This window comes from Leopardus geoffroyi, chromosome E3 (genome assembly GCF_018350155.1).
Source record: "Leopardus geoffroyi isolate Oge1 chromosome E3, O.geoffroyi_Oge1_pat1.0, whole genome shotgun sequence".
Classification (NCBI taxonomy): Eukaryota; Metazoa; Chordata; class Mammalia; order Carnivora; family Felidae; genus Leopardus; species Leopardus geoffroyi.
In genome coordinates, this window is record NC_059340.1 from 19,067,166 (window position 1) to 19,093,655 (window position 26,490).

The 26,490-nt window shown below is 53.7% G+C and overlaps 4 protein-coding genes across 12 annotated transcripts in view; 2 read left to right on the forward strand and 2 right to left on the reverse strand.

The window, feature by feature from the left end:
* Positions 1 to 11,295: 11,295 nt before the first annotated feature.
* Positions 11,296 to 12,598, reverse strand: LOC123588751 (bolA-like protein 2). 2 transcript variants are annotated; one of them, XM_045459939.1, is made up of 3 exons: positions 12,462 to 12,598; positions 12,275 to 12,372; positions 11,296 to 11,979 (listed from the first exon to the last, which is right to left on the reverse strand). In XM_045459939.1, exons 1-3 carry the CDS (start codon positions 12,522 to 12,524, stop codon positions 11,880 to 11,882), a joined length of 261 nt encoding a protein of 86 aa, XP_045315895.1. In that variant the 5' UTR covers positions 12,525 to 12,598; the 3' UTR covers positions 11,296 to 11,879. The 2 variants fall into 2 exon arrangements, with proteins under 2 accessions (XP_045315895.1, XP_045315896.1); XM_045459940.1 differs by having other exon boundaries at positions 11,929 to 11,979; positions 12,275 to 12,334.
* A 390-nt stretch (positions 12,599 to 12,988) lies between these two features.
* SLX1A (SLX1 homolog A, structure-specific endonuclease subunit) lies at positions 12,989 to 16,360 on the forward strand. Of its 3 annotated transcripts, XM_045459937.1 has the most exons (7): positions 12,989 to 13,176; positions 13,734 to 13,785; positions 13,892 to 14,233; positions 15,312 to 15,439; positions 15,606 to 15,693; positions 15,783 to 15,844; positions 16,254 to 16,360. In XM_045459937.1, the coding sequence occupies exons 1-6, from the start codon at positions 12,989 to 12,991 to the stop codon at positions 15,810 to 15,812; spliced, it is 828 nt and encodes a 275-aa protein (XP_045315893.1). In that variant the 3' UTR covers positions 15,813 to 15,844; positions 16,254 to 16,360. The 3 variants fall into 3 exon arrangements, with proteins under 3 accessions (XP_045315893.1, XP_045315892.1, XP_045315894.1); XM_045459936.1 differs by lacking the exon at positions 16,254 to 16,360 and having other exon boundaries at positions 15,783 to 15,893; XM_045459938.1 differs by lacking the exons at positions 15,783 to 15,844; positions 16,254 to 16,360 and having other exon boundaries at positions 15,543 to 15,658.
* A 580-nt stretch (positions 16,361 to 16,940) lies between these two features.
* LOC123588749 (sulfotransferase 1A1) lies at positions 16,941 to 20,147 on the forward strand. 5 transcript variants are annotated; one of them, XM_045459934.1, is made up of 8 exons: positions 16,941 to 17,053; positions 17,795 to 17,978; positions 18,085 to 18,210; positions 18,302 to 18,399; positions 18,819 to 18,945; positions 19,044 to 19,138; positions 19,638 to 19,818; positions 19,949 to 20,147. In XM_045459934.1, the coding sequence occupies exons 2-8, from the start codon at positions 17,831 to 17,833 to the stop codon at positions 20,059 to 20,061; spliced, it is 888 nt and encodes a 295-aa protein (XP_045315890.1). In that variant the 5' UTR covers positions 16,941 to 17,053; positions 17,795 to 17,830; the 3' UTR covers positions 20,062 to 20,147. The 5 variants fall into 5 exon arrangements, with proteins under 5 accessions (XP_045315890.1, XP_045315891.1, XP_045315889.1 ...); XM_045459933.1 differs by having other exon boundaries at positions 16,945 to 17,053; positions 17,803 to 17,978; XM_045459930.1 differs by having other exon boundaries at positions 16,946 to 17,058.
* Positions 20,148 to 20,316: 169 nt separating this feature from the next.
* SGF29 (SAGA complex associated factor 29) overlaps positions 20,317 to 26,490 on the reverse strand; it is a 31,198-nt gene continuing 25,024 nt past the window's right edge. For both annotated transcript variants that reach the window (XM_045459943.1, XM_045459942.1), the window contains 6 exons: positions 22,987 to 23,051; positions 21,956 to 22,085; positions 21,736 to 21,882; positions 21,486 to 21,521; positions 21,233 to 21,395; positions 20,317 to 20,522 (listed from right to left, as the gene is read on the reverse strand). In XM_045459943.1, coding sequence (XP_045315899.1) covers positions 20,406 to 20,522; positions 21,233 to 21,395; positions 21,486 to 21,521; positions 21,736 to 21,882; positions 21,956 to 22,085; positions 22,987 to 23,051 — 658 coding nt within the window. In that variant the 3' untranslated portion in view covers positions 20,317 to 20,405. The remainder of the gene's footprint in view (positions 20,523 to 21,232; positions 21,396 to 21,485; positions 21,522 to 21,735; positions 21,883 to 21,955; positions 22,086 to 22,986; positions 23,052 to 26,490) is intronic.

Genomic DNA, 26,490 nt, shown 5'->3' on the forward strand with positions numbered 1-26,490 from the left:
CGCGGAGCGGGCGGGCGGCCGGACCGGAACGCGGGGCCCCGCGGGGCAGCGGGCCGCCCAGGCCCGGGCCGCGACCCCGACCCCCGTTCCCCCGCCCGTGCGCTCCCGGCCGGCCCGGAACGGCTCACTCACCTGCGGACGGTCTGGTTGGCGACTTGCTTCATGTGGTTCAAGGGCAGCGGCAGCTGCGGCCCGCGGGGCCCGGGCCTGGCGCGGCTACATCGCTTCCGGGCCGAGGCGGCGGCGGCGGCGGCGGCTGCTGCTGCGACGGCGGCTCTGGCTGCGCCGGCTGCGACTGCTACTGCGGCTGCGGTGGCGGCTGAGCGGAGGCGGCGTCTGCGCCGACTGCGACTGCTCCTGTAGCGGCGGCTGCTACTGCGCCTGCGGTGTTGGCTCCCGCGGCGACGGCGGCGGTGGCTGCGCCGCTGCGACTGCTACGGCTCCTGCGGCCGCGGCTGAGCGGCGGCGGCGGCGGCTGCACCGGCTGCTGCGGGGGCTGGGCGGCGGCGGCGGCGGCTGCGGCTGCTACGGCGGCTGAGCGGCGTCTGTGGCGGCGGCGACTGTGGCGACGGCGGCTGCGCTGGCTGCGGCTGCTACTGCGACTGCTGCGGGGGCTGAGCGGCGGCGGCGGCTGCGGCTGTTACGGCGGTTGAGCGGCGTCTGTGGCGGCGGCGGTAGCTGCTGCTCCAGGGCCGGGCCTGAGCCCCGCCCTCGCCGCGTCACTTCCAGCGGCGCCGCCCGCCGGGGTCCGAGCGGGGCCGGGCTGGCAGAAGAGCGCCAGGCTCGGGCGCGGCGCGCCGCCTGGCCCCCGTCCCCCAACCCTGGCCGCTTCGCCGAGCGCACCGAGTCCCGCTCCCGGCGCCACCGCGGGGCCCGACTCCCGCCCCGGCTAGGCCACGCACCGGTGGGACTGGGCGGCGGTTCGTGATCTCGCAGTTCCTGAGTTTTAGCTGGCGGTGGGCTCTGTGCTGACGGCTCGGAGCCTGGAGCCTTCCTCGGATTCTGTGTCCCCCTCTCTCTCCTCCCCACCCCTGCTTGTGCTCTCTCTCATCCAAACACACTACTTACAAACAAACTACAAACACACTACTTACTTAGAAAATGTTTTAGAAGGCCAGTATAAAATATATGTAACGAATGTCTTCGGTATGTGTAATAATGAAACACAGGTGGACCACCCCAACTTGAGAAATTATTGAAGGGCCTAAGTAACCCTTCCCTTCCAGTGTCGTATCCTCTCCACTCTCTAAAGGTCACAAGTGTGGTGATTCCTGTCTCCCTCCCTCCCCCCGCCATTCCTTTATTTTTCTGTAGAGTGTTTTATCATATATATATATCTCTTAACATCCGTTTTGCTTGGTTTGGACTTTATAAAGGTGTTACATCCCTTCTTTCACTGAATATCATGTCCTTAAATTCAGCTATTGACGCTTGTAACTGGCAGCTCTGGTGCATTTACACTGCAACATAGTTTTCCATTGTACCAATTTCCCACACATTCCTTCCTCCACATTTGAAAGGCGGTTATGTGTGCAAAGCCCTTACTTAGCACAGCTCCTGGCGCAGAGTTAGCACTCAGTGAACATTTGTTCAATTGTCGAATGAGACTGAGCCCCGACTAACTGCAACACGAACACTTGTTTCCTCCAGCTGGACTGTCTGCCCTTCGACCCAAAGCTGAGCATCCTGCTAGCTCTCCCGCCCTGTGTGAATCACAGTTATAAAATCTTCTTTTTTAAAAAAAAAAAAAAAATTTTTTTTTTCAACGTTTATTTATTTTTGGGACAGAGAGAGACAGAGCATGAACGGGGGAGGGGCAGAGAGAGAGGGAGACACAGAATCGGAAACAGGCTCCAGGCTCTGAGCCATCAGCTCAGAGCCTGACGCGGGCTCGAACTCACGGACCGCGAGATCGTGACCTGGCTGAAGTCGTATGCCCAAAGGACTGCGCCACCCAGGCGCCCCCACAGTTATAAAATCTTCTGACCAGCAATAAGAAACCCAAAGCCTGGGGTACCTGGGTGGCTTAGTGGGTTAAGCGACCGCCTCCTGATTTCAGTTGCGGTCATGATCTCACGGTGGCCAGATGGAGCCTAGCGTCAGGCTCTGAGCTGCGCATACAGCTTGTTGCAGATTCTCTCTCCTTCCCGTGACCTTCCCACTTGTCTTCTCTCATGCTCTGTCTCTTTCTCTCAAAAAATAAATAAATGTTAAAAAAAAATTAAGAAAGAAAGAAAGAAAGAAAGAAAGAAAGAAAGAAAGAAAGAAAGAAAGAAACCACAGATGCTCACGTCCTACTCTAGACTATGGAATCAGAATCTGCTGGGATAGGTCCTGGGCTATAAAGACTGGGCGTGTTTGCCATCTGGGTGCATTTCATTGAAGCTTCTTTTGCACTGGCCTTTCCCTCATGTGAAAAAAACACGCAAAAAGATTGTGAGAATCCGTAAGTTAGTGTTTTAAGACACGTTGTAGGTCTCTCTCCTTCAAGTTCCGTGATATCTTCACCGTAATGTGTTAAACCCTTCAATCTTGTCAAAAGATCACGTTATTAAATAGGGATTCCTTGCGTGAACCGTGGGCTGTCTGTCGTCTGAGTTTTGAAGTGGGGGGATAACAGTGGTAACCCACCTTCGGGATGTAAGGATTCAATGAGATCACAGACACGAGGCAGCACAGGATCTGGCACAGCGTGAAGCCTTCAATAAATCGTTGCTACTGGTTTTGATTTCCCTCCATTCCGAACACTGTTTGGTTGAAGTTACTGAATATGTCATACCCGTGGATCAGGCTGCTTCCTCCCGCCTCAGGTTCCGGCCATAACAGCCCTAATTTAACACAGGAGCCAGTTGGCATCCCAGGACTCGTGCGGTTCTGTTACTTCTCTTGCAGGTTGTTCCCTCCTTCCTTTCAGAGCCCTCCCGGGGATAGTAGTGATGTGAACGGGGTCAGAGGGCTGTCGGCAGGATTAAATGTGGCGCGCTCCCCACAGTGCCTGGCACATGGCGGGGGTCGAAGACTGGTGGTGATTATCAGCACTGTCCCATTGTCATCGTCAGTGCCGTGACCATCAGCATGGGCCTGTGCTCTCAGTCCTGCGGTCCTACAGTGAGAACTCTTGTGAGCGGACATTCTGGGCTTAGGCTTAAAAATTCCATGGGATTCCGCAGGTATTTTTCCAGCACTTCCTGTGATCGCTAACTCTCGCCACTACCCATCTCCCCTCTCCTTGTCTTCTCCGTCCTGTGCTGCCCGCCCAAGGCAGTTCCCCCCGACCCCCTCTCCCCAGACCCTCCCTGTGTCCTGGGAAATTCCCACTCCTTAATCGCCAGCCTCGTCTCTTTCCTCAGCCTCTCCTTAGCCATCTCTTCCCTCTCTTTGCTTTGACCCTGGTCCTTCCCCGGGGATATCCTTTTTTGAAGTCCTCTCAGATGGTGCCTCTGTTTTCTCATACCCCGGGGTATGAGATTTCAGGATCGGGGGTGCAAGATTTGTGTCCTTGTTCTTTGACCCCCCCAACCCCCCGTTTCTTGGAGATCCATGGTCCCCAGGTGCAGCATCCTCTCTTCCTCCTCATTACTGTTTTCTCCTGGTTATTCACCTGATTCGTGGACGTCTTGGGTGCCTGGCCCACAGTCCTCCTGTCTGTCTCGACCTTCTTGCCATCAGCCGAGTCGGCTTCACGGTGCGTGTGGAGGACCCAGGCTACGCACAGGGCACTCATTTTCTGGAACGCCTCTTCTGTAGTGATCAGCTCTTCTCATCCATGTCTGTCACCATCGCCGCGGTGGCACCCTGCGTTTCCGCCCCGGTGCCGCGCCGCCTTATGCGTGAGCAGCGCGGCCCCTCTCGACCCCGATCTCCGCTTTCCACCTTGTTTGGTCAGTTATTTCTGCTATGTCCTCAGGGTGTTTTTCCTTAGGACCTGAGGGGTTTGGTTTTTTGTTTTTTGTTTTTTGTTTTTTCTGTCCTTTAGATGCCCTCTAGGCTGGTATCTCTGAGTCGAGCTTAGAGTTTCCCCTGAGATGGCCCCCTGAGAAGGACAATGGTGGGGACAGACTTGTAGGAGGTGAGGGAGGGAGCCCTGTGGATGTCTCTGGAAACGGTGTCCCAGGCAGAGAGCAGGGAGGGTAGCAAGCCCCATGGAGGGAGCAGGCCTGACTTGTTCCAGGAAGGACCAGGCCAGCATGAGGGAGAAGGAGGCGGGCTGAAGGGGTCTTAGGGACTTGTGGTGGTGTCCGATGGAGAATTTTGAACCGGAGAACGAGGTGACCTGACTTGGGTTTTAATGGGATCACTCTAGCTTCTCTGTTGAGAGCAGCCTGTAGGGAGCAAGGACGGAAGCAGGGAGATCAGTGACTAGGCTGATGGAATATTCCAAGACAGAGGTGCTGCTGTCTTGGGTCAGGATGGTAGCACTGGAAGGGCTGAGAATCGACCAGATTCTGGGTACGTTTCGAAGGAGGAGGTGATGGGATGTGTTGACAGATTGGATGTGGGTGAGGCCAGGGAGTGAAAGAAGAAGCCAAGCCCTCTGGCTCGTCTCAGGTGCGGCTCCCACCAGGAGGCCCCTGACACCTGCAGACCAGGCCCAGCCCCTTCCGTGTTCTCCGTGCGTGTCCTTGGCGGTGGTCAGTCCAGCTGCGGCGTAGGCGTAGTGTTGAACGTTTGTCTCCCCCCGCGAGAAGAAAGGTGCGGGCCATGACCGTGTCTGCCTTCGCCACGTGCCTGCTGGACCCATTTCTCAGGCGGCAGAGTGACGAGGAACTGAATGCCGATGCTCAGGGTTGCCCTTCCTGGTGAGGTCTCAACATTCTGCTGTTCTGTTTCACTGGATTTGAGTGGTCTGTCTGTTTTAGAACCCAGGCCAGGGGCTGTAAGACTGAAATCCTGTTGGAAAAATTACAGAAGTTAATCTGATTTCAACCGAATCCAAAAATGTCCCCCTTGAGGTGCAGGTGGGTCACAGGATCACCTCCCTGGAGAGGCGGCATTTTCCCAAGGGCCTAGGCCTTTCCAGCACACGGATTGCATCTTTGCAGCCGTGCCCAGAGAGCAGCGCTTGAGAGATTGATCTGAATATTTGAAGGTGGGGGCTGCTGCTTTCCATCCTCAGAGAAGATGTGTCACTTTAGAATTGGAATATTCTGGTGAGGATAAATTAGCTGCCCAACTGGCCCATCAGGAAGGCCCCGTAAATCGTGGATTTTCTGCAACCCTCTCCTCATGTTTTCAAAAAAGGAACAAATTAAATTTTGGAAAATATCTATGAAAAACAACGATTTCACATCTAGAATACTAATTTTTTTTTAATGATGATGTTTTTAAGATTTTTTAATTTTTTAAACATTATTATTATTATTGATGTTTTTTTTGTTTTTGAGGGGGGAGGTGGAGGAGCAGAGAGAGAGAGGGTGAGAGAGGCTCCATGCCATCTACGTGGAGCCCAGTGTGGGGCTCGGTCCCACAAACCATGAGATCGTGACCTGAGCCAAAATCAAGAGCCAGGCGCTTAACCAACGGAGCCACTCATGTGCCCCTAAGATTTTATTTATTTATTGTTATTTTTTTAATGCTTATTTATTTTGAGAGAGAGCGTGTGGGAGCGAGCGAGCGAGCGAGCGGGCGAGTGTGTGCACGCCGGGTTGAGGAGGGTGGCAGAGAGAGAGAGGGAAAGAAAGAATCCCAAACGGGCTCCATTCTGTCAGTGCAGAGCCTCATGCGGGGCTTGATCTCACAAAATGTGAGATCATGACCTGAGCTGATATCAAGAGGCAGATGCTTAACTGACTGAGCCACCCACATTCCCCCACCCCCCGCACCCCCAAGATTTTGTTTTTAAGTAGTCTCTACACCCAACGTGGAGCTCAAACTCACAACCCTGAGATCAAGAATCACATACTCTTTGAGCCAGCCAGGTGCCCCTTAATGGTTAATTTGTTAAAGGGCCAAAGTGAGTACTTTTCCCCAGCTCATTAGTCTAATTTGAATATACTGTACATATACTTTTTTGTCTCCTTTTTTTGTTGTTGTAATGGCTGAACAGTATTCCACAATGTGGTTTTAGTTTATGTGACTGTTTTTCTGTTCATTTGGGTAGCTATGATTTTGCTATTAAAACAGGGCTGCGATAAACATCTTTGCATGTGCATTTCAGTTTTCCAGTGAGATGGATTTCAGGGGAGAAGCCTTTGCAAAGTGGTCCTCGAAAGATGTTGTGTCCGTTTCTGTTCTCATGGTAAAAGAGATGCTAAACACAGAGTATTCTCAGTCTCTTAAATTGTTTGTCAGCTGGCAGGTGGATAATACCTCTTAAAATTTTTTATTTTATTTAAAAAACTTTTTTATTATACTCACTAGTAAGACTGAGTATTTTTTTTTTAATTTTTTTTTTCAACGTTTATTTATTTTTGGGACAGAGAGAGACAGAGCATGAATGGGGGAGGGGCAGAGAGAGAGGGAGACACAGAATCGGAAACAGGCTCCAGGCTCTGAGCCATCAGCCCAGAGCCCGACGCGGGGCTCGAACCCACGGACCGCGAGATCGTGACCTGGCTGAAGTCGGACGCTTAACCGACTGCGCCACCCAGGCGCCCCAAGACTGAGTATTTTTATTTAAAAAAAATTTACGTTTGTTTTTCAGAGAGAGAGAGAGAGAGAGAGCAAGCGGGGAAGGGGCAGAGAGAGGGAGAGAGAGGATCCAAAGCAGGCCCTGTGCTATTAGCACAGAGCCTGACGCGGGGCTCCAACTCACAAACTGTGAGATCATGACCTGAGGCGAAGCCAGACGTTCAACCGCCTGAGCCACCCTGGCGTCCTAAGACTGAGCATTTTTAGTTTTTCACTATCTCTGATATTTTTTTTTTTTTTAATTTTTTTTCTCAACGTTTTCATCCTTGGGACACAGAGAGACAGAGCATGAACGGGGGAGGGGCAGAGAGAGAGGGAGACACAGAATCAGAAACAGGCTCCAGGCTCTGAGCCATCAGCCCAGAGCCCGATGCGGGGCTCGAACCCACGGACCGCGAGATCGTGACCTGGCTGAAGTCGGACGCCCAACCGACCGCGCCACCCAGGCGCCCCATCTGATATTTTTTTACATGACGCCTTTCTCCTTATATTTTCCTAACTGGGTTTTTGGTTTTTTGTTTCATTTATGTTTTTATTGGTTTGTAAGAACTTGTCATACGTATGGTAGTAGTCCTTTGCCTACGTATGTGTTCCATTATTTTCTCTCAAACTGTTGTTTGTCTTTAAGTTTGGCTTGTACCATACATTTCATGATGCAGAAATTCTGAATCTTTATGGTGCCAAATCTGACAGTCTAACTTTATGGCTTGGGGCTTTTGGGTAACGTTTTATGAGACCGTTTTCAATCACTGCCTTTTCTTTTAGCACTTGTATGGTTTGGGCTTCTATTGCTTAGAGCATTCATCTATCTTTATAATTTTGTATGTTATAAGTTAGCAGTTTTTGTTCCTACACTGTCCGTTGATGGTCTGTATCCTCCATTGATTTGAAATATCACTTACATACTAAATTCTTACGTATACTTTAGCACAGCAATGCGTCGATCATTCTTGACTTCCAGTCGGAATTGCTTTTTTCATTTCGATGCCTAAACGTCTTGACTTACGAAGTGTTAGTCGTGACTTGCCAAGAGCTCCTCTAGCTTGGGGTAAAACAGGGTTGTATCAGGGACTAGCACAATCTCCTTAGTTCATTTGAGCAGCTGTACTCCAGGAAGAATGAAAAGAAAGCGATACTAACCAAAGCATGTGTTTGAGTCTGTGAAAGCGATCGCTTTTCAGGGAGTCCCACCCTGTAGACTTCTACATACTTCGCATTGGCCAGAATTGGGTAGGTGACCTCACCCCTAGCTGCAAGAAAGTGTGGGAGGGGAGAATTTCTCACGGGGCAGATTGATACCTCAAACAAAATGGGGGTAAGGAGGAAGGGGTAAGTGGATATTGAATGGGGTATATGCCCCATCGGAGGGTCAGCTATATCGCTCATCTTTCTTGTTCTTCAGAATTTCCCCAGGTATTCTTCAGAGACAGAGGGAGAGGGGAAGGAAGAAAATGGAGGTGGGAGAGCAGGGGTGAGAGGGTGATGATTTATAAAATAAAATGCTCAGGTCTTTAGTGTTCAGTTTGATGAGTCTTAACAAGTGTATATGGTTGACTCTTGAACAACATGGGTTTGAACTGCACTTATATGTGGCTTTTTTGATAAATGCAGTACAGTACTCTAAACATATTTTCTTTTTGATTTTCTTAATATTTTCTTTTTTTTTTTAACGCTTATTTATTTTTGAGAGAGAGAGCGTGCACGAGCAAGGGAGAGGCAGAGAGAGGGAGAAAGAGGATCCAAAGTGGGTTCCGCACTGACAGCAGAATGCCCGATGCGGGGCTCAAATCCACGAACCATGAGATCGTGACCTGAGCTAAAGTCAGACACTTAACCAACTGAGCCACCCAGGTGCCCCTCTTAATATTTTCTTTAGCCTACTTTATTGAAAGAATACAATATATAATAAATCTAACATACGGAATACATGTTAATCAACTGTACAATACTTGTGGTCAACAGTAGTCAATTTGTAGTGAAGTTTTTGGGGAATCGAAAGTTATATTCAAAGTTTTGATTGCACAGGAGGTTGACACCCCAACCCCTGTGTTGTTCAAGAGTCAACGGTATATCTGTGTACCGCCGCCCAAAACAAGATATAAAATATATCTGAAACTCTAGAAACTTCCCTTGTTATATGTTTCTAATTAGTCTCCTTACCCTCACCAGTCATTTTCTGGTTTCGAAATCTGTGGTAGATTAGATCTGCCTGTTTTCGAATGTCATAGAGATGGAGTCATACAGTATGTGTTCTTTTGTCTTCTTTCACTCAACTGTGTTCCTTGAGATTCACCCATGTTGTTTGCGTTATCAAAGATAAAGCCAGAGGCGCCTGGGTGGCTTGGTCACTTGAGCATCTGACTCTTGATTCCAGCTCAGGACATGAGCTCACGGTTTGTGGGATTGAGCCCCATGTCTGGCTCTGCATTGACAGTGTAGAGCCTGCTTAGGATTCTCTCTCTCTCTCTCTCTCTCTCTCTCTCTCTCTCTGTCTCCCCCACCCCCATGCTCCTCTGCGTGTGCATCCACACACACACACACACACACACACAGTCTCTGAAAATAAATAAACATTAAATATATATATATTTTTTTCAACGTTTATTTATTTTTGGGACAGAGAGAGACAGAGCATGAATAGGCGAGGGGCAGAGAGAGAGGGAGACACAGAATCAGAAACAGGCTCCAGGCCCTGAGCCATCAGCCCAGAGCCTGACGCGGGGCTCGAACTCACGGACCGCGAGATCGTGACCTGGCTGAAGTCGGACGCCTAACCGACTGCGCCACCCAGGCGCCCCTAAATATATTTTTTTAAAGATAAAGCCAGATACTAGTTCACGTGGTGAGGACAGAGTTTAATCAGTAATTAACTATTCCAATAAGGAAAAGAGTTCAGAGTGAATGAAATTCAACTTCAATTTGTACAGAGGAGATTTTAAAGAGAGAATGAGGGAGTAAAGTTGGGGGTGAATAAAATCAGAAGTAAAAAATCACAAAAGCCAGAAAAGGTATTGGTTCATGTGAAACCACCCGGATTTGCTCACTGGGAGACAGGGACCTGATCTTTCAGTGTTGGCTAGAAGAAACAATGGATGCTTTTGGCAGCCTTGAGTTTTCTCGGGCAGGCACTAAGGGGTACCGGAATCATCCTAGGGGTGGAGCCTTGAGCTGTTAAAGTCTTCGTTAGTGTTTGTTCGAGTCTCTATACAGTAAGTCAAGGTTGAAGCCTAGTTGAGAAGAGGGCTCGAGGAACCTGGCTAGAGTTTGGTCAAGGAAAGAGCCTTTGTCAGTGTAAAGTAGTTTGTTCCTATACATGTATGAATACACCATGATTTGTTCGTGTGTTCTCCAATGATAGGACATTTGAGTTGTATCGAAGTTTTTGGTCATTGCAAATAGGCTACAAGGGACGTTCTTATACAAGTCTTCAATTTCTCTCAAATAAATGTCTAGGAATAGAATTGCTTAGTCACAGGGTGGGTATATATTTAACTGCTAGACTAATTTCCAAAGTGGTTTATCGCTTTGCACTTCCCACCAGCAATGTATTGAAACTCCAGTTGCTCAACATCCTTGTTAACATTCTGTATTGTCAGTGAGGGTGAAAGAGCATCTCGTTATGGGTTTAAATTGCATTTCCCTGGTGACTAATGATCTTAGGCATCTTTTTGTGTGCTTATTGGACATTCCTACATCTTTCGTGAACTGTCTGTTCAAGTCTTTTGTTCATTTTTGTTGTTAATGGTTTTTGGTTTTGACTCATTGGAGTTTATTATATATTCTGGATAGGAATTCTTTGTCAGATAGATATATTGTACAGGTACATACATGGGTAGGAAAATTAAAATTGAAAATATTGACAATAGCATCCAAAAACCTAAACTGGGTAGGAATAAATATAATGAAAGACGCAAAACACCTTTACACAGAAAACCGTAAAACATTGTTGAGAGAAATTCAAGAAGACTGAAATAAATGGGAGATAGGCTTTGTTCATGCATTGGAAGATTTGATGTTTTGAGATTCCTGTTCTCCCTGACTTGATCCGTGGAATCAGTGCAATCACTGTCAAAATCCTAGCCATCTTTTTTTTTTTTTTTAGAAGAAATTAACAGATTGTTTCGAAAATGTATATGGAAACGTGAAGGGTCTTGAATAGCCAAAAACGTCTTCAAACGAAGAGCAGAGTTGAAGAACTTAAACTGCTTAATACTGCTTAATTTGAAGACTTGCAGTAAAGCCACAGCAATGAAAGTCTTTGGCATAAAGACAGATCAATGACACAGAATAAAGAGTCCAAGAAATAGACCAAACACAAGTACTGTTGGTTGATCTTCACCCAGATTGTCAAGCCAATTCAGTGGGCGAAAGGGACGTCTTTTTAATGAATAATTCTGGGTAAAGTGGATATTCAAGTGGAAACAAAATGGACCTTAGCCCCTACCTCGTTCTGTACACATTAATTTGGGATGGATCATAAACCGAAATATAAAGGCTAGAACCATAAATCTTTTATATGAAACCATGAGAGCATATGTTGACAACCTTGAGGTAGGCAAATGTTTTGGATACAGAACAAAAAAAAAGCACTAATTACAAAGGAAAAATGGATGCACTGAGAAAATGAACAGGCAAGACAGACTGGAAGAAAATATTCAGACTACATGTGCTTAAATGTTTTATTTTTTCCAAAAGAACTTTAGCATCATTCAGGCCCATGACATCCTGTTACTATATTCTGTATTAACTGGGTTTTTTGTTTGCTTAAGTCAGATATGAGACATTGTACCATGGGAACTTTCTGATTGACTTCTCCTACTTAACTCACCCTCTTGTGAATGTTGGTTCCTTTTTCATAAATGCCTTGCCCACTAGTCAATGAGTACTTACAGTGGAGGCAGTAGATGTTAGGACATATTAATCCTTGTAAAGTAATTGGGTGTTAGCTGAAGCCAAAAGGCAATACCAGTAGCCTCTGTTGGGAAGAAACGATAGCCTGTGAGTTAATTGAGGCTCAGGTTTTTGTTTGTTTGTTTGTTTGTTTTTTATCTGATTCACCACTTAAGGTCTTGTGGATGTGTGAAAGACTTGTCCAAAGTAAGACAATGGAGAGTGGGGGTGGGGTGGGGCAGGGAGAAACCAGGCTCTAGATGAAAGCTCAGCACCCTTCCCACCCTCCCCCCCACAACACGCTGACACAGAAGCTGGCCCTGATTCATAATTTAGTGGCTGTGCAGGCCTAGGTCTCTTTATTTCTGCTGCTCACGGGTCCACTGCTCTGGGGTCAGAGTTTTCTGCTCAAAGGCATGGATGTGCAGAAGCTCTTCTGCTAGGCACGTGTTCACCAGCCTGGGGGAAAGATGGGGTTAGGAAACGGTAGGTGGAGGCCTGAGTCGCGATCCCAGAATGTAGGGTAATCAGGGAGACTGGAGGTGTCTCCCAGGTTGTGTCCCCAGGACGTGCGGACCAAAGAGGAAGAGGGCCTAAGTGTCAATACAGGGGCCACGAAGGCGGCATCCTTGGGGTCGTGGTTCACCGTGCGGGGCCGCACTGGTAGGGGTTAGGGAGTTACGTTGAAGGTAGTGGCCAGGGTTGTGGTCCCGGCGCTGGGGTCGCGCTGAGTGAAGGGCTCCTGGGGCCTCACCGGTGTCTTTGAAGCAGCGGCTTCCCCTCGAACTTGGCCGACACCACCAGGACTCGGAAGCTGGACGCGCAACGGTTGGGAGTCGTGTCCTCGACTTCCTATGGGGAACAACGGTGTGGGGAGTATGAAACCCGCCCCCCAGGCCCTCTTTCCCCCACGTTGGGCGAATCTAGACCGCTCAACTCACCACGTGCTCTGCCTCAAGGTCCCGCTGCAGCTTCTCCCGGAGGTACTCGGCGCTGAGTTCCATTGCGGGAGCCCAGAAGGGGCGGCAGGCAGCCCAGCGGGGATGGAATCCCAGCTCCCACGTAGCCACACCGCTTCCGCCCTTACTGACGCCACTTCCGTCAGAGTGTCGACTTCCGCCCTTACTAAGGCGTTTGTAAACCCGGCACTTCCGCCCTCACGCAAGTCCAGCTTTCCAACAGCCCTAGGTTTCCGCGCTTACCATCAGCCAGCCAATCAGAGTCAGCCCAAGGACCGAATCGGGCGCTAATAAGTGCCCGCCGCCTGCACAGCAGCCCGGGTCCCGTGGGCCGGTTTGGACACCTTAGCACCAGTCGGTCAGGAGAGAGTGCGTAAATCTGCATTGCCGTGCCTCTAGGGTATCTCGGGATCGCCTCCAAACGCTTTTTCCGAGACAGGCATCTTGCGGCCCTGACAACTCAGTCCTCCCTAAGGTCATAGGCCACAGCGATCAACCCACAAGTCTCGATGGGCCCTGGGGGGGACGCGGCGAGGCCCGGGCGCTTCTTCGGCGTCTATCTGCTCTACTGCCTGAACCCTCGGCACCGGGGTCGCGTCTACGTGGGGTTCACCGTCAACCCTACTCGTAGGGTCCAGCAGCACAACGGGGGCCGCAAGAAAGGAGGGGCCTGGCGGACCAGCGGGCGCGGGCCCTGGTAAGAGGGAGTGGATTGCTGTCTGGAGCAGGGCTTCCAGGGAGAGGCGAGGCTCTGAGGAGAGGCCTGCCGAGAGGGGCGGGGCCAAGCCAGTGACAGTGGGCGGAGCCGGTGCGGTGGCTGAGAGCAGGGCCGGGATGCGAGTTCCTGGTGCAATGGCACCAAGGGTGGAGGAGCACGGTGGGGAGGCGGAGCCCTGTGAAACTCGGCTGTGGGACTAAGAGGCAGGGATTGAGTGAGAAGGGGACTGAGGATCTAGGGTTGGTCCGGTGACAGCGGCTGATGAACAAGGCTGGGGTTGTATCAGAGAGAGTCTGCAAGGGAGAGGACAGGGGGAGGGCAGGAGGCGGGGCCTGTGCTGGAGGCGGGGCCTGAGGTTGGCAGGTGTGAGAGGATGCACCTTCGCGAAGGGGGCGGGGCCTCGCGGACTAGGCTTGAAGCCTGGCGTGAGGACTTCACTCTCAGGTAGGACTGGGGGTGAATCATGGCGAGGGGGTTCAGCTTGACGCGGGGTGAGGCGGAGGGCTCACAGGCCGCGCCCTCGTTCTTTTCCCCAGGGCGATGGTGCTTATCGTGCACAGCTTCCCTTCCGCCGTGGCCGCCCTTCGGGTAAGAAAGGAGACGGGGACGGTGGGAGAATGGGCTGGGGCTTCGGGCCTTCCCCTGGCGGCCCCCTTCCTGGGGCGTCCCTGAAGCCCCTACTCTCCGCCCGCAGTTCGAGTGGGCCTGGCAGCACCCGCAAGCCTCACGCCGCCTGGCTCACGTGGGCCCGCGCCTGCGCAGCGAGGCCGCCTTCGCTTTCCACCTGCGCGTGCTGGCACACATGCTGCGCGTGCCGCCTTGGGTGCGCCTCCCGCTCACCGTGCGCTGGCTGCGCGCCGACTTCCGATGTGACCTCTGCCCACCGCCACCGCCGCACATGCCGCTGACCTTTGGGCCTCCACCGCCCCCCCGCGCCGTGGCCCCGAAGCGCCGCGCCGGACCGTTAGCTGACCTGGAGTCCGAGCCTGACCAAGATGCCGAGGCCTGCTGCGCCCTGTGCGCACGCTCCTTCCAGGTGAGCGGCTCCACCTGGCCTTCAGGGTTCAGACGACTTGGGATCCAGCTGTTTATTGAGGGACCGGGCAGTCCACTGACACCTTTTGCCCTCGTTTCTCAAATGGGGATGAGCCTACTTGCTGCCATTCCTCAGAATCAGTACCCTCCTGCTCAGGGCCTGTGCCTTTCCCCTTTGACTGTAAGGCTCTTCCCTAGACTTTCGGTCTTTATAAAGTGCCACCTTCCCCTTCTCCATGAAGTCTTCCTCGGCTCTCCATCTAAAACTGCAATTCTTTCTTGTACACTTCCTTGCCTTTTTTTTTTTTTTTTTTTTTTAACCTAAACACTTATTCTTTAACATGCTAGGTGTTTTATTCATCTTGTCAGTTTCTCCCACCGCCCATACAAGGCCAGGTCTTGTTCACTGCTGTAGAAAAGGGTCCGGAAAACAGACAATACATATTTAACAGATTAACTGAAAGGATGGGCCTGACTTCTTCGGAGCTCTCAGGAAATGTAAATTGAGTACCTGCCATTCAGAGATTAAGTGACCTGCCTGCGGTCAGTTAGCTGGAAGAACTATAGGTGTGGTTGCAGTGGCCGTGCTGTTTATATAATCACTGCCCGTGGAGCGGCCGGGTGGCTCAGTCGGTCAGGCGGCTCAGTCGGTCAGGCGTCCGACTTCAGCTCAGGTCATGATCTCGCGGTTTGTGAGTTCCAGCCCGGCGTTGGGCTCTGTGCTGACAGCTCAGAGCCTGGAGCCTGCTTCGGATTCTGTGTCTCTCCATCTGTCAGCCCCTCCCCTGCTCATGCTCTGTGTCTGTCTCTCAATAATAAATAAACGTTAAAAAAATTTTAAAAATATATAATCACTGCTCATGCTGAGAGGAAACTGATTAGCTTGGTCTCTGTGGGCAAGTGCTGTAACCTCTCCGTGCTTCAGTTTCATCTATAAAATGCAAATAGCAGTAGTATGTGCCTCACAGGATTGTTTAATGCAAAGCCCCTGGAACAGTATCTGGTCCATAGAAATTCTGAGTGTTTAGCTACATCATTCCTCCCGCTTTTCTCTCTTACCTGCCTACCACCTCTGACAGGATGAAGAGGGCCCCCTGTGCTGCCCCCACCCTGGCTGCCGCCTCAGGGCCCACGTGATCTGCCTTGCAGAGGAGTTCCTGGAGAAGGAGCCAGGGCAGCTTCTGCCCCTAGAGGGTCAATGCCCTGGGTGAGTCCACCACCCCTGCCCCAGCCTGGCCTACCTTTAGGAAGATGGCGTCGGTTGTCCAAGTCCAGGCCCAGGGCAGCCGAGTCCTTATCTTGGCACTCAGGGCCTAGCCTGGAAGAGGCTTGTGATCCTGACTGTGTCTCCTACCAACTGCACCCCTTGGTAGCTGTAAGAACTCACTGCTGTGGGGAGACCTGATCTGGCTGTGCCAGATGGGCACCGAGGAGGAAGAAGAGAACTTGGAATTAGAAGAGGTGAGAGGTGGCTTTGGCCCCAGCCTCCCCCTCCCCCCCCCCCCCCCCCCCCCCCAGGCTGCCTTTGACCGGTCCTCTTGTTTCCACAGGAACACTGGACAGACATGCTGGAGACCTGATCCTCCGCCCACTGCTTGTTTGTGCCACTCCTGTGGGTCTGGGCGGTTTTTACTTGAGCACAATAAAGAGTCTTGAGTTAACGGAACTTCCTGGTGTTTGCTGGGGGCTGGAGGCAGAGGCCCTGCCAGTCACTGGGGCCTGAAGAGAAGAGCAGAGGCAGGGAGAGGCTGCTGGCCTGTGTGGAGGAGCCTCTCCTCTTTCTGGAGGCCCGGGTGCCTCAGCTGTCCCTAGCACGCTTCTGACATCACACAGTGCTTTGCTTGGGGGACACACTCTTGACTCAGAGCCCATCCAAATCCAGTGCCCAGCTTGACTCTGGACTTTAATACAAATAGGAAGGACAGAGGCCAAGAGTGCGGTGGAAGGGGGACGGGGATACTCTACCCCCATGGGGCCCCGTGGCTCTCTAAGCCCCAACTCCTTCTTGTCTCTGTCTGCAGAGCCCCTTCAGACCCAGTGAGAGAAAAGCACCTTCTGGGGGCCATGGTTCTTTCACCAACCATGAATGAATCTCCATGAAATCCCTTGGGAATCATGAAGCTGGACTCACTCCCAGGGTTATTAGACTCGGCATTCTTCCTCCCTTTTCTGCTCCACCCCAGACTCTGTCATGCTGCCCACCCATATTGCTCTGTACTGGCCTTGCTGTCAGAGGTCAAGAGTAACAGTTTTTAGAATCCCTGGGCTGCTGGGGGCCTGTGCGGCACCCCCCAGCCTGAACCTTTGGCATCTCCAAGACTGGCCTGGAGCCAGCCAGGAAGGTGAGTGACCCTGCTCACGGGAGTGTCCCATGTTTCCTCTCCACCCTGCCCCCTCTCAACTGGCTGGATCCATTAGAAAAAGCTGTTGGTTGGCCCGCCCTGCAGGGGTGGAGTTTGGAAGGCAGGTCAGGAGCCAGGATTACAGCTCAAAAAACCCCCAAAAGACAAAAATGAAAGCTTACTGGGCCCTGTTGTCTAGATTCACTCTTATTTTCTGCATGCTAAACCCGTATCTTGGATTTTCGGGTCAGTCTAAGCTGGGCTCTGGCTAAGGTGCTGAGGAGGGGAGCACAGGGGGGCCCTCCCACTCTAAACTCCACCCTTTCCTTCCTGGAGGACGGCCAGATCCCAGTGCTGGCTCCAGAGACCTCCCACTTTGGACTTAGAAACGCTTCAGCTCAGAAAGCAGTTCTGTACTCCCCACAACTGCACCCAGTAAGCCACAGCACAAAGGAGCCACAAGGCCAAGATCCAGAGAGGTGCGGTGAGTGCTGGGGTGGGCTGGGCTGGGCTGGGCCAGACCAGACCTCCCTCACTTGGTGTTGCTAGCTCCTCTCTCTCCAGATCCTCTCTCTCTGCTGCTGCCTCTGATGGCATGGCATCCTTGTGCTTTCCCTCGGGAAAGCAGTCTGCCAACTGCAACCCGGTCCGAAACCCCCTTCCGTGTGACTCCTTTCTTTTGCTCATCTACATCTCAGACTTTAGCCCCTAAAAGAAGCTCAGTTGCTCAGCTGGCTGTGTTTATCTCCGAGCCAAGATGGAGTGTGGTTGGACAAGTGGGGTCACAGGCTGGCCTTTGGGATGTTTCCACATGTGAGGGGCCCAAGGAGCTCCAGGGGACGACGGGGCGAGGAGGCCAGTGCAGTAGGCCAGGGGCTGAAGCAGGAAGTAGTATGAGAAAGAAAACAGGGGGGGGGACTTAGGACAGGCAGCCTCTAGAGTAGTTTTCTCAAGTGCACACTGGAATCTGGAGCTTCCCAAAAACTGGGATTGGCCCCCAGAGTGATTTTAACTGGTTTGGGGTGTGGCCCCAAGCTCTGGGATTTTTCAGGCCCTTCAGGTGAAGGTGCAGCCGGCATTGTGACCCTCTGCAGGTTACGTGTGGCTTTGGACCCCAGCCCCCACCGCTCGCTAGCCTTGTGAGTGGGGGCAAGTCACCCAGCCTTCAGTCCCTTATCTTAAAGCAAAGGTTTCAGTAGATGGCATGTTGTGATGTTAAGGGAAGTAGGCTGCACTCTGGCCCCTGACGCAGCGGCATGGAGCTGGTCCCGGACACCTCACGCCCGCCACTGCAGTACGTGAAGGGGATCCCTCTCATCAAGTACTTTGCCGAGGCACTGGGACCACTGCAGAACTTCCAGGCCCAGCCCGATGACCTGCTTATCAGCACCTACCCCAAATCGGGTAAGTGAGGAGGGCCACCCACCCCTCTCCTGGGCCACAAGTCCCGCGTTGGGCCAGCAGGGGGCCACCCGCAGCCCTGTCCGCCTCCTCTTTCCCTGCTCTCCAGGCACCACCTGGGTGAGCGAGATCCTGGACATGATCTACCAAGGTGGCGATCTGGAGAAGTGTCGCAGGGCCCCCGTCTTTATCCGGGTACCCTTCCTTGAGTTCAAGGCTCCAGGGATTCCCACAGGTGTGCAGTAGGGCTCTAGGGCCATGTGGAACGGAGGGAGGAGGCAGGACTGGGCTCTAGCTCAGCAGACCTTTCCCCGCCCACGGCACAGGTATGGAGGTTCTGAAAGACACACCGGCCCCACGAATCATCAAGACGCACTTGCCCCTGGCCCTGCTCCCTCAGACCCTGCTGGATCAGAAGGTCAAGGTGAGTGGCAGAGGAAGCCATCCCAGTTTTGGTCCTGAGAGGAAGGTCTCATCTTAAGGGGGAAGGCTGTCTGCCCCATCCTGTGGTAGAAGTCGGTGAAAGTGAGCCTCCTCTGTGCAGAGCTGTGAAAGGCAGTCTTCTCTGCAGGCCTCCCCAGGCCCACAGAGGAGGGGGCTGGTGACAGTGGGGCACGCCTGGTTCCAAATGTGGGTATGGCGGCACTGAGGGGATTAGATTAGCATCAAATAGGGTTCCAGGGACACAAACAAGTCAGCCTCTAAGCCAGTTTCCCCTCTGGTCAGACCAGGGAGAACTTCCCTCGCAGGGATGCTGTGAAAGGTGGAACATCCAGTGCCTGGCTCGCTGTGTGGTGATGATGCGTGGGTGTGTGTGTGGGGCGGGGTCGTCTGCCCCTCCAGGTGGTCTATGTTGCCCGCAACGCAAAGGATGTGGCTGTCTCCTATTACCACTTCTACCGCATGGCCAAGGTGCACCCTGACCCTGACACCTGGGACAGCTTCCTGGAGAAGTTCATGGCCGGAGAAGGTGGGGCTCAATCTGGAGGAAGGAGTGGGGTGGAGCTGAGCGGCGGTCAGTCAAAAACTAATGCCAGCTCTGTGTCCTTGCCCCTGCCCTTTCCCCAGTGTCCTATGGGTCCTGGTATCAGCACGTGCGGGAGTGGTGGGAGCTGAGTCATACCCACCCTGTTCTCTACCTCTTCTACGAGGACATGAAAGAGGTGAGGTCACCTGCTGCCACTTCTCTCCAGAGAGCCAAGAAGCCCACAGGGACCTGCTGAGGCCCTCTCAGCCACCTTCCCCATGGCAGCCCCCACGTCAGTCCCCGGGACCCCCCCCCAGCCCGCCTTCCCGCCCGGGACATGGAGCTGCGGTGCCACCCGGGGGGCAACACTGTAGGGCTCGTCTCAGACCGGAGCGACACCTCGCCACCCACTGGCCATTTGCTGCTGCTGTTCTCCCTGGGGCCAGAGTTCTGAGAGACGACTGTCCCTGCCCTCACCTGTCCCTGCCCTCACCCGTTGGGACCCAGGCAGAGCTTGTTACAGGGTCACAGGGCAGTGGCAGTTAATGTGCGTCCAGGGAAGGCAGGCCCCAGGAGCTGGGGCTGGGAGGGCCAGAAGCGGAAGCGGCCAGGTCCCCCAAGGGGTTGGGAGGCCCCCTTTTGTTTGCTCAATGAGCGATCCCAACCTCTACTGAAGAGCCCCTCTGCTGCTCCAGAACCCTAAAAGGGAAATTCAGAAGATCCTGGAGTTTGTGGGGCGCACCCTGCCAGAGGAGACCGTGGATCTCATCACCCAGCAAACGTCTTTCAAGGAGATGAAGAAGAACCCCATGGCTAACTACACCACCATACCCCCTGACATCATGGATCACAGCGTTTCGGCCTTCATGAGGAAAGGTGAGCGCCCGGGCGGCTGGCTGGGCGGGGAGGCAAGCGTGGAAGCAGAGCGAGAGCTGCCCGAGCCACCCGGGGCCGCCTCTGCCGCCAGGACGCACAGCCACGCTGCCCTTCTTCCTCGTGCCCACAGGCGTCGCGGGAGACTGGAAGACCACCTTCACCGTGGCCCAGAACGAGCGCTTTGACGCCCACTATGCGGAGAGGATGGCGGGCTGCAGCCTCCGCTTCCGCACGCACCTGTGAGTGGTGCTCCCCGAGGCACGCCCGCGGCCCCGCTGCCGTGACCCGGCCTGACCCCGGGGTCGAGAATAAAATTCCGTTTGTGTTAACACCCTGAGTCTCTAATGCAAGCAAAGAGCAAACCTCAACTGAAACTAAATGCCTGCTGGGACCAGATGCGGCCATCTCCTCCGCATTCCGCGGCCTCCAATTCCCCAACTTGTCCTGTCAGGAGGAGGGGGAGAAGGGCCTGGAAAAGCAAAGCCAAGGAGACGTGGGCAAAGGGGAACAATATTTATTTGATCACAAAATCTTCTGTTGCACTCCCCTGTGAGGACGGCAGGGGATTTGGAGTCTGCCAGCCCACTTCACTTTTTCTTGGGCTCCTTACAAGCCACCACGTACCTCTGGGCCACATTGAGGGGAGGGGAGTAACCATCCGCATAGGAGGTGTCTTCAAACAGGACTGAATAGTCATCCTGGGGCTGCAGTAGGGGGCAGACAGGAGGGGCTGGTCAGAGACCCCCAGACGAGGCCCTGTGCCAAGAATGAGCAGAACCTCTGGGGCTCCCAACCTCTCCTGTCCCCAACCTTGCTCAAAAAGTCTAGATGTTTGAACCCAATCCCTGCTAGGACGGAGTTCTTTTCTCAGCAACAAAGAGCAAGCAGGAGGGAGACTTATGTCTATATGGGGAGATCCTACATAGAGGATCTGGTGCCTTTTGAGGACCCTCTGTTAAGGGGATCAAGAAAAACCCAGAGGGCAGCAGGCAGGAATCCTGGAGGAAGAGGGGAGAAGGGCCTTTCCCCCACCATGAGGTGAAGGGTGACCAGCATGAGGGAGCGCAGCCGGGGATGGAGAAAGGGCCCCGGCACGGGCCTTCCCATCTCAGGGCTGCCTGTCGAAATGCGCAGGTGAGGTGAGACTAGGGGATTCGTGGGTCACATTCCACTCAGGTCCTGCTGGGACTCTGAAGGTGGGAGAGGGGTTGGCTGGCACTGCCGTAGGGGGCAGGGCCGGAGGGCAGCTGCGGGGAAGTGTGAGCAGGAGACAGGGCAACGCACAGGACCCTCCCAGCTCAGAGAGGCTGGAGGAGGGGGTCAGGAGGGGAGGGAGGTGGACGGTGACCCCATGACCCATGGGGTCAGCCCAGTCGTCGTGTCCTGCGCGGTCTCTCCCGTGGGGGCTGCTTACCCGTTGTGGGGGCGTGTGGATCAGGGCACGGTAGAAGCAGGTAGTCTGGGGATACAGGGCCAGAACGAGCTGCTCCTTCTGAAATAAGGCTTCAGGGTCCGTCTCGGGGTTGGCCTTCCACTGGGGCAGTGGGATGATGCGCCGCCGGCTCAGGGTATGTCTCCTGGGGGAAGGGGGGCTTAGGTCAACCCGCGGCCAGGCGGGGGCTCCTTCCCAGCAGCTTCCATGGTCCCGCCCTGACCAGCACACTCACTCTTTGCCTTCTTCGTCGATGTCATCTACCTCATACCTGGCGAACAAAAGGAAAACGGTGGATGCAGGGAGGTGCGCCAAGTCGGGGAGCCACGAACGGGGCAGGGAAGGGGCCCAAGGAGCCTGCTCCACACACTGTCCCTGTCCCCACAGGCACCCCGAGGGAAGCCCTTCTCCCATCCTGCATGTGGGGGAGGGGCAGCCGCACAGGTGTAACGGGAGCGCAGACGGAGGCGTGGGTGTCGACTCACTTGTTGGTGGCATGGCTGTAGCTGACCACCTCGGCCAGGATCCACTGCTCGTCCCCATCCACAGCCTTTACCCGGGCAGCCACCTTGTCTCCAGGTTTGGCCACGTAGTCGCCAGAGGCTGGGATGGCCCCACAGAGGGGCGGGGGCCTGAGGGTGGGACAAGGTGTTAGGTCCAGCCCCTCCCACTTATCAGCTCCCTCCACCCGGGGCCTGCCCTCACTTGTCACCAGGCTTCCCGATCCACAGGGGCAGGGTCATGGCCGACTGCTGCAGCAGGGTCATCAGCACCCCCCTGCGCATGGTCTTCCGAGGGGGCTCCGAGTCATTGTACAGGCCCGCGATCTTGGCCGCTGTGGGAAGGAAGCGAGCCCCTGAGGCACCGGGGACAGGGCGCCTCCCCCAGGCCCACCCATGCACTGAGCTGCCAGTGGAGCTCGGCCTGGAACCCCAGCTCCCGAGGTAGCTGCAAGGGCCCACATGGGATCCCGGGCCCCTTCCGCCAGATGCCCGCGGAGAAACACTTGCGGACTACTCTCACGGACCGGTGAGATGTCGGGTCAGGGGGCTCCCTTGGTGTGAAGGACGAAAGAGGGCAAAAAGGGGGGCTTCTGAGATGCTGGTCACATCAGATGTTCAGTCAGTGAAAATTTCACAGAGCTGTGTGTACAATTAGGTGTGCTTTTCTACTAGTAGAATGTGCTGTTATTCCACATAAAGGTAAAAGAACTTTAGGTTCCTTAGTCAGACCCTTGACCTCCTCAGGCATGGCGCCACACACCCAGTCAACCTCACACGGACCCCGCTGGCGGTGTGACACGTTTGACGGGGGAGGCGACTGCCCGCTGTGGGCTCACTGAATGTTACGGTAAGAGAGGTGGGAGAGCCGGGGCGGCCTGAAGGGATCTGGAAGCCAGCACCTGTGTAAACTCCATCCTAGGACGGCCCTCACAGAGCAGCCAGGGTTTACGACAGAAAGAAGTGCGAGTGGAGGTGGCGGGAAGGAGGCACCTGCCCAGGCCCAAGAGCAAGGGAGATGAGCACAGGTGGGGGGATGAAACCTCCCAGGTCTGCACAGGGACGCTGGGGAGCCCCTGCCTCTGAGCAGGGGAGCGTCTCCATTCCCTCCCAGACCAGGGCTGCACAGATGCGCTCCCCCCATCGGAAGTCCACGGAACGAGCACACAGGGCTGAGGCTGCAGGGAGCCGTGGCTGCTGCTCTCAGAAGCCTCACTCAGCCTGGTCAAGACTCACCGATCCGCCTTTCCTCCAACAGAGACTTGATTTCTGCTATCTTATCTAGAGCTTTCCGGAGGATACTGAGGGTGGGGAGAAGGGAGAGAAGGCGTCAGGATGAAGCAAAAAGCACAGACTTCCGTCTCTGCTTACAGCAGGCTGGGTAACTCAGATCAACCCTACTGCCAAAAACTATAAACCCTAAGTGCTTATTTATTTATTTCTTAATGTTTATTTTTGACAGAGAGAGAGGGAGGAGAGGAGAGGAGACAGAGCGAGTGGGGGAGGGGCAGAGAGAGAGGGAGACACAGAATCACAAGCAGGCTCCAGGCTCCGAGCTGTCAGCACAGAGCCCGACGCGGGGCTCGAACTCGTGAACTGTGAGATCATGGACCTGAGCCAAAGACGGACGCTTAACCGACTGAGCCACCCAGGCACCCCTATTTATTTGGTTTGGTTTCTTTATTTTAATTTTAAGTAATCTCTACACCCAACGTGGGTCGGGGGTCAAACCTCCAATCCCAAGTTCAAGAGTCACATGTTCCACTGACTGAGCCAGCCAGGCACCTGTGTTTTTTTAATTTTAAACGCATAAAAGAACCGATAAGCTAGTGAGAGGAAGCAGGCCAAAGAATCCAAGAGAATCGCAGAGAGGCAAGCAAAGCAGAGAGAACTGCATCTGACAAAGCCTGAAGAAAGCATGTTACAGGTCTGGCTGCTTTGAACAGTCTGGAGATTCGCAGGGTGGAAGTTAAGGCTCGGGCTCTGCCCACGCTGGGACGTGTAAAAGGAGACACTCCAGAGGATTGTGGGGAGTCCTGTCAGCTCAGAGCAGGGGTATGGGTAGAAGGAATCTGTCTCCCAAAGGCCACAGCCCCAGTAAACCTCTGGAGTTAACTTACGGGGTTCCAGAGTGGGTGGGGCCCAGGCAATCCAGCAGACTGAACAGTTCTCACTGGAGGAAGATTTCTTTACCCTAGATCTTGAGGACTCTTCCCCAAAAAGGATTTCAATAGGACTAAGCAGCACAGACTCCATTTTGGGTCATTTATTCTCCTCTCCCATAGCTATTCCTCTAGTAAACCTTTAGTAAACGCCCCTGTAGTTCTGAGGGCCTTCATTTAGCAGGAGGGAGACAAGTAAGAACACAGCACAATACAGCCTCGCAGCTGTGTCCTGCTGGGTCCCAGGCTCTCGTGGAGCTTGTCAGGCAGATGGAGTGGGGCAGTCCAAAGCAGGGAGGGGTGGACATGTCACCTGATATGCCTGCAGCATCACAGTTCAGCGCGGCAGGCACAGGACACAGGGAGGGCTCAGCCAGGGCCACTGCAGGCCGGGAGCACTGGGACACAGGGCAGTCAGGCACCGGGACAGGAGGGGAGTAAAAGCCAGGAGGCCAAAGGGAACCTGGGAGTCTGACCATTGCTGCTGGGCCTGTCTGAAGAACACAGCTCTATGCAGTATGTCCTAAACTGTACTCTGTGAGACATTAATGGAGTGGGTCTCAACCACATCAGAATCCCCTGGGGAGCTTTAAGAATCCCAATTGTTGTGAACAAGAACCATAAACAGATGCCAAAGCTAAGAGACAGCTTGACCTGGAATATTTACATAATCTCGATGATCTCCCACAAGAGACTTACTAACTACACAATGGAAAACGGCCGTAACCCTGGAAAAAAGTGGACGAGACCTCCTTCCTATGGAACAGGTCAAGACTAGAGCGCCACCTCTGGTCTGCAGCCTGGAACAACATCTACGCCGCAAGCGCCCGCAGCCAACGGTCAGCTGTCCAGGGCCCCGCACCTCGTGCGGAAGGACCGTCCTCAGACCACAAATCATTCTCTCCTCTGGGGACCTGCCGTGTTAGCCTGGGAGTCGTTCAGGCCCTTGGGAAGCTAACCTACACCTCTGCCTGCGCCAGCCGAGCCAGGGCTAAAACCATCTTCCCCAGCCGGAACTCGGGGTGGTTGGAAGCCACTGTCTGTGGCCAAAGTATCACTGAGGACCCCATCCCTCCCACTCTTGCGGAAGGCCTTTTGCACTAAGGCTAGACCTCTGCAGCCAGTGTGCAACCTCAAGCCCTTTAAAAAAAAAAAAGAAAAAAGAAAGAAATTGTTAAATGAAGACGCAGGCACTTTTCCATTTTCTGCAAGCAGGAGGATGAAACCCAGCCGGGGGGCAGGAAAGAGCATGTGGAGGAAAGAGCAGCAGCGTGTCAAGGAGTCAGCTAGCGGCGTGTCACGGGACTAACTCCTGACGCTGGCTCTTGGCGCCTCTTCAGTTTCCTGAGGGCTTTAATTAATCTGCTTAGAGATGTATGGGTGGAGGAGAGTGTCGCGGGAACACACCGTGACATGTGTTCCCCACCCAGACTCCCAGACTCGGAGCCTCCCGCAGGCAGGGGGGCACTTCGCCCCCTCATGTGCTCCCGGGCCCAGCACGGCACCCGGTGCTGACAAGGACTCAGAGTCTAGTGAATAAACGTATGAACTTTTGACAGTCTGAAAAGTAAAGTGGCGGAACTGCAAGAGGCTGGGCCCTGAAATTAGGAAATAAGCTTCTGAGTGTTTAACTCCCAGTGGGTCAATGGGAGAGAGGAGCCCACACCAGACTGCTTTCTGAAGCAGTCACTTTCCCAGCAGTTAAGCTTGGAAGGGCCATTTGCCTTTTGCTCTCTAATGTGCGTGTCCCTCTAACTCATGCCAGCCCAACTCCAGTGCAGGTGAGCGGGAAAGGGCCTGACTATGGCCAGATGACAAACTTGCACATCAGGGAGAAGAGGCGGTGGGGAAGGGTGGGCGGGAAGGCCGGCTGGCGGTCAGAACGCTCCGTGCCTCCCCCTGCCTAAGTCAGCCCCACCCTTTGTTCTCCTCCCCAGACCAGCACAGGGAGCCCAGCTGGTGCCTCTAAGCTAAAAAAAACCCTGGGATCTTCACCTTCCCCTGTCCCAAATGATTCCAATTTTATTTTTTTTAATTTTTTAAAAATGTTTTTATTTATTTTTGAGACACAGAGAGACAGAGCATGAGCAGGGGAGGTGCAGAGAGAGAGGGAGACACAGAATCTGAAGCAGGCTCCAGGCTGTGAGCTGTCAGCACAGAGCCCGACGCAGGACTTGAACCCAGAAACCGTGAGATCATGACCTGAGTTGAAGTCGGACGCCCAACCGACTGAGCCACCCAGGCGCCCCTGATTCCCCCAATTTTATTTCAGAATCTGCCCTTGAACCCGCTCTTGCTTCTCCATCCCCACATCCACTGTCTTGGCTCAATCCCATCACCACCTCTTGCCTGATCTCCTCACTGGCTCTGAATCTCACCCAGTCTACCGTCCACACAGCAGCCAGAGGTTTCTCTCCTTTTACATCCTCACTGGCTCCCTGTGGCCTCCAGGATAAAACCCAGTTCCTGGAAGCCCTCCACATGCTGCCTTGCCCTTCCCAGCCACACAGGACTGGTTCTCAATCCCCCAGTGCGCATGTCCAGCGGGCACTCTTCCACAGCCTCCACACACTGTCCC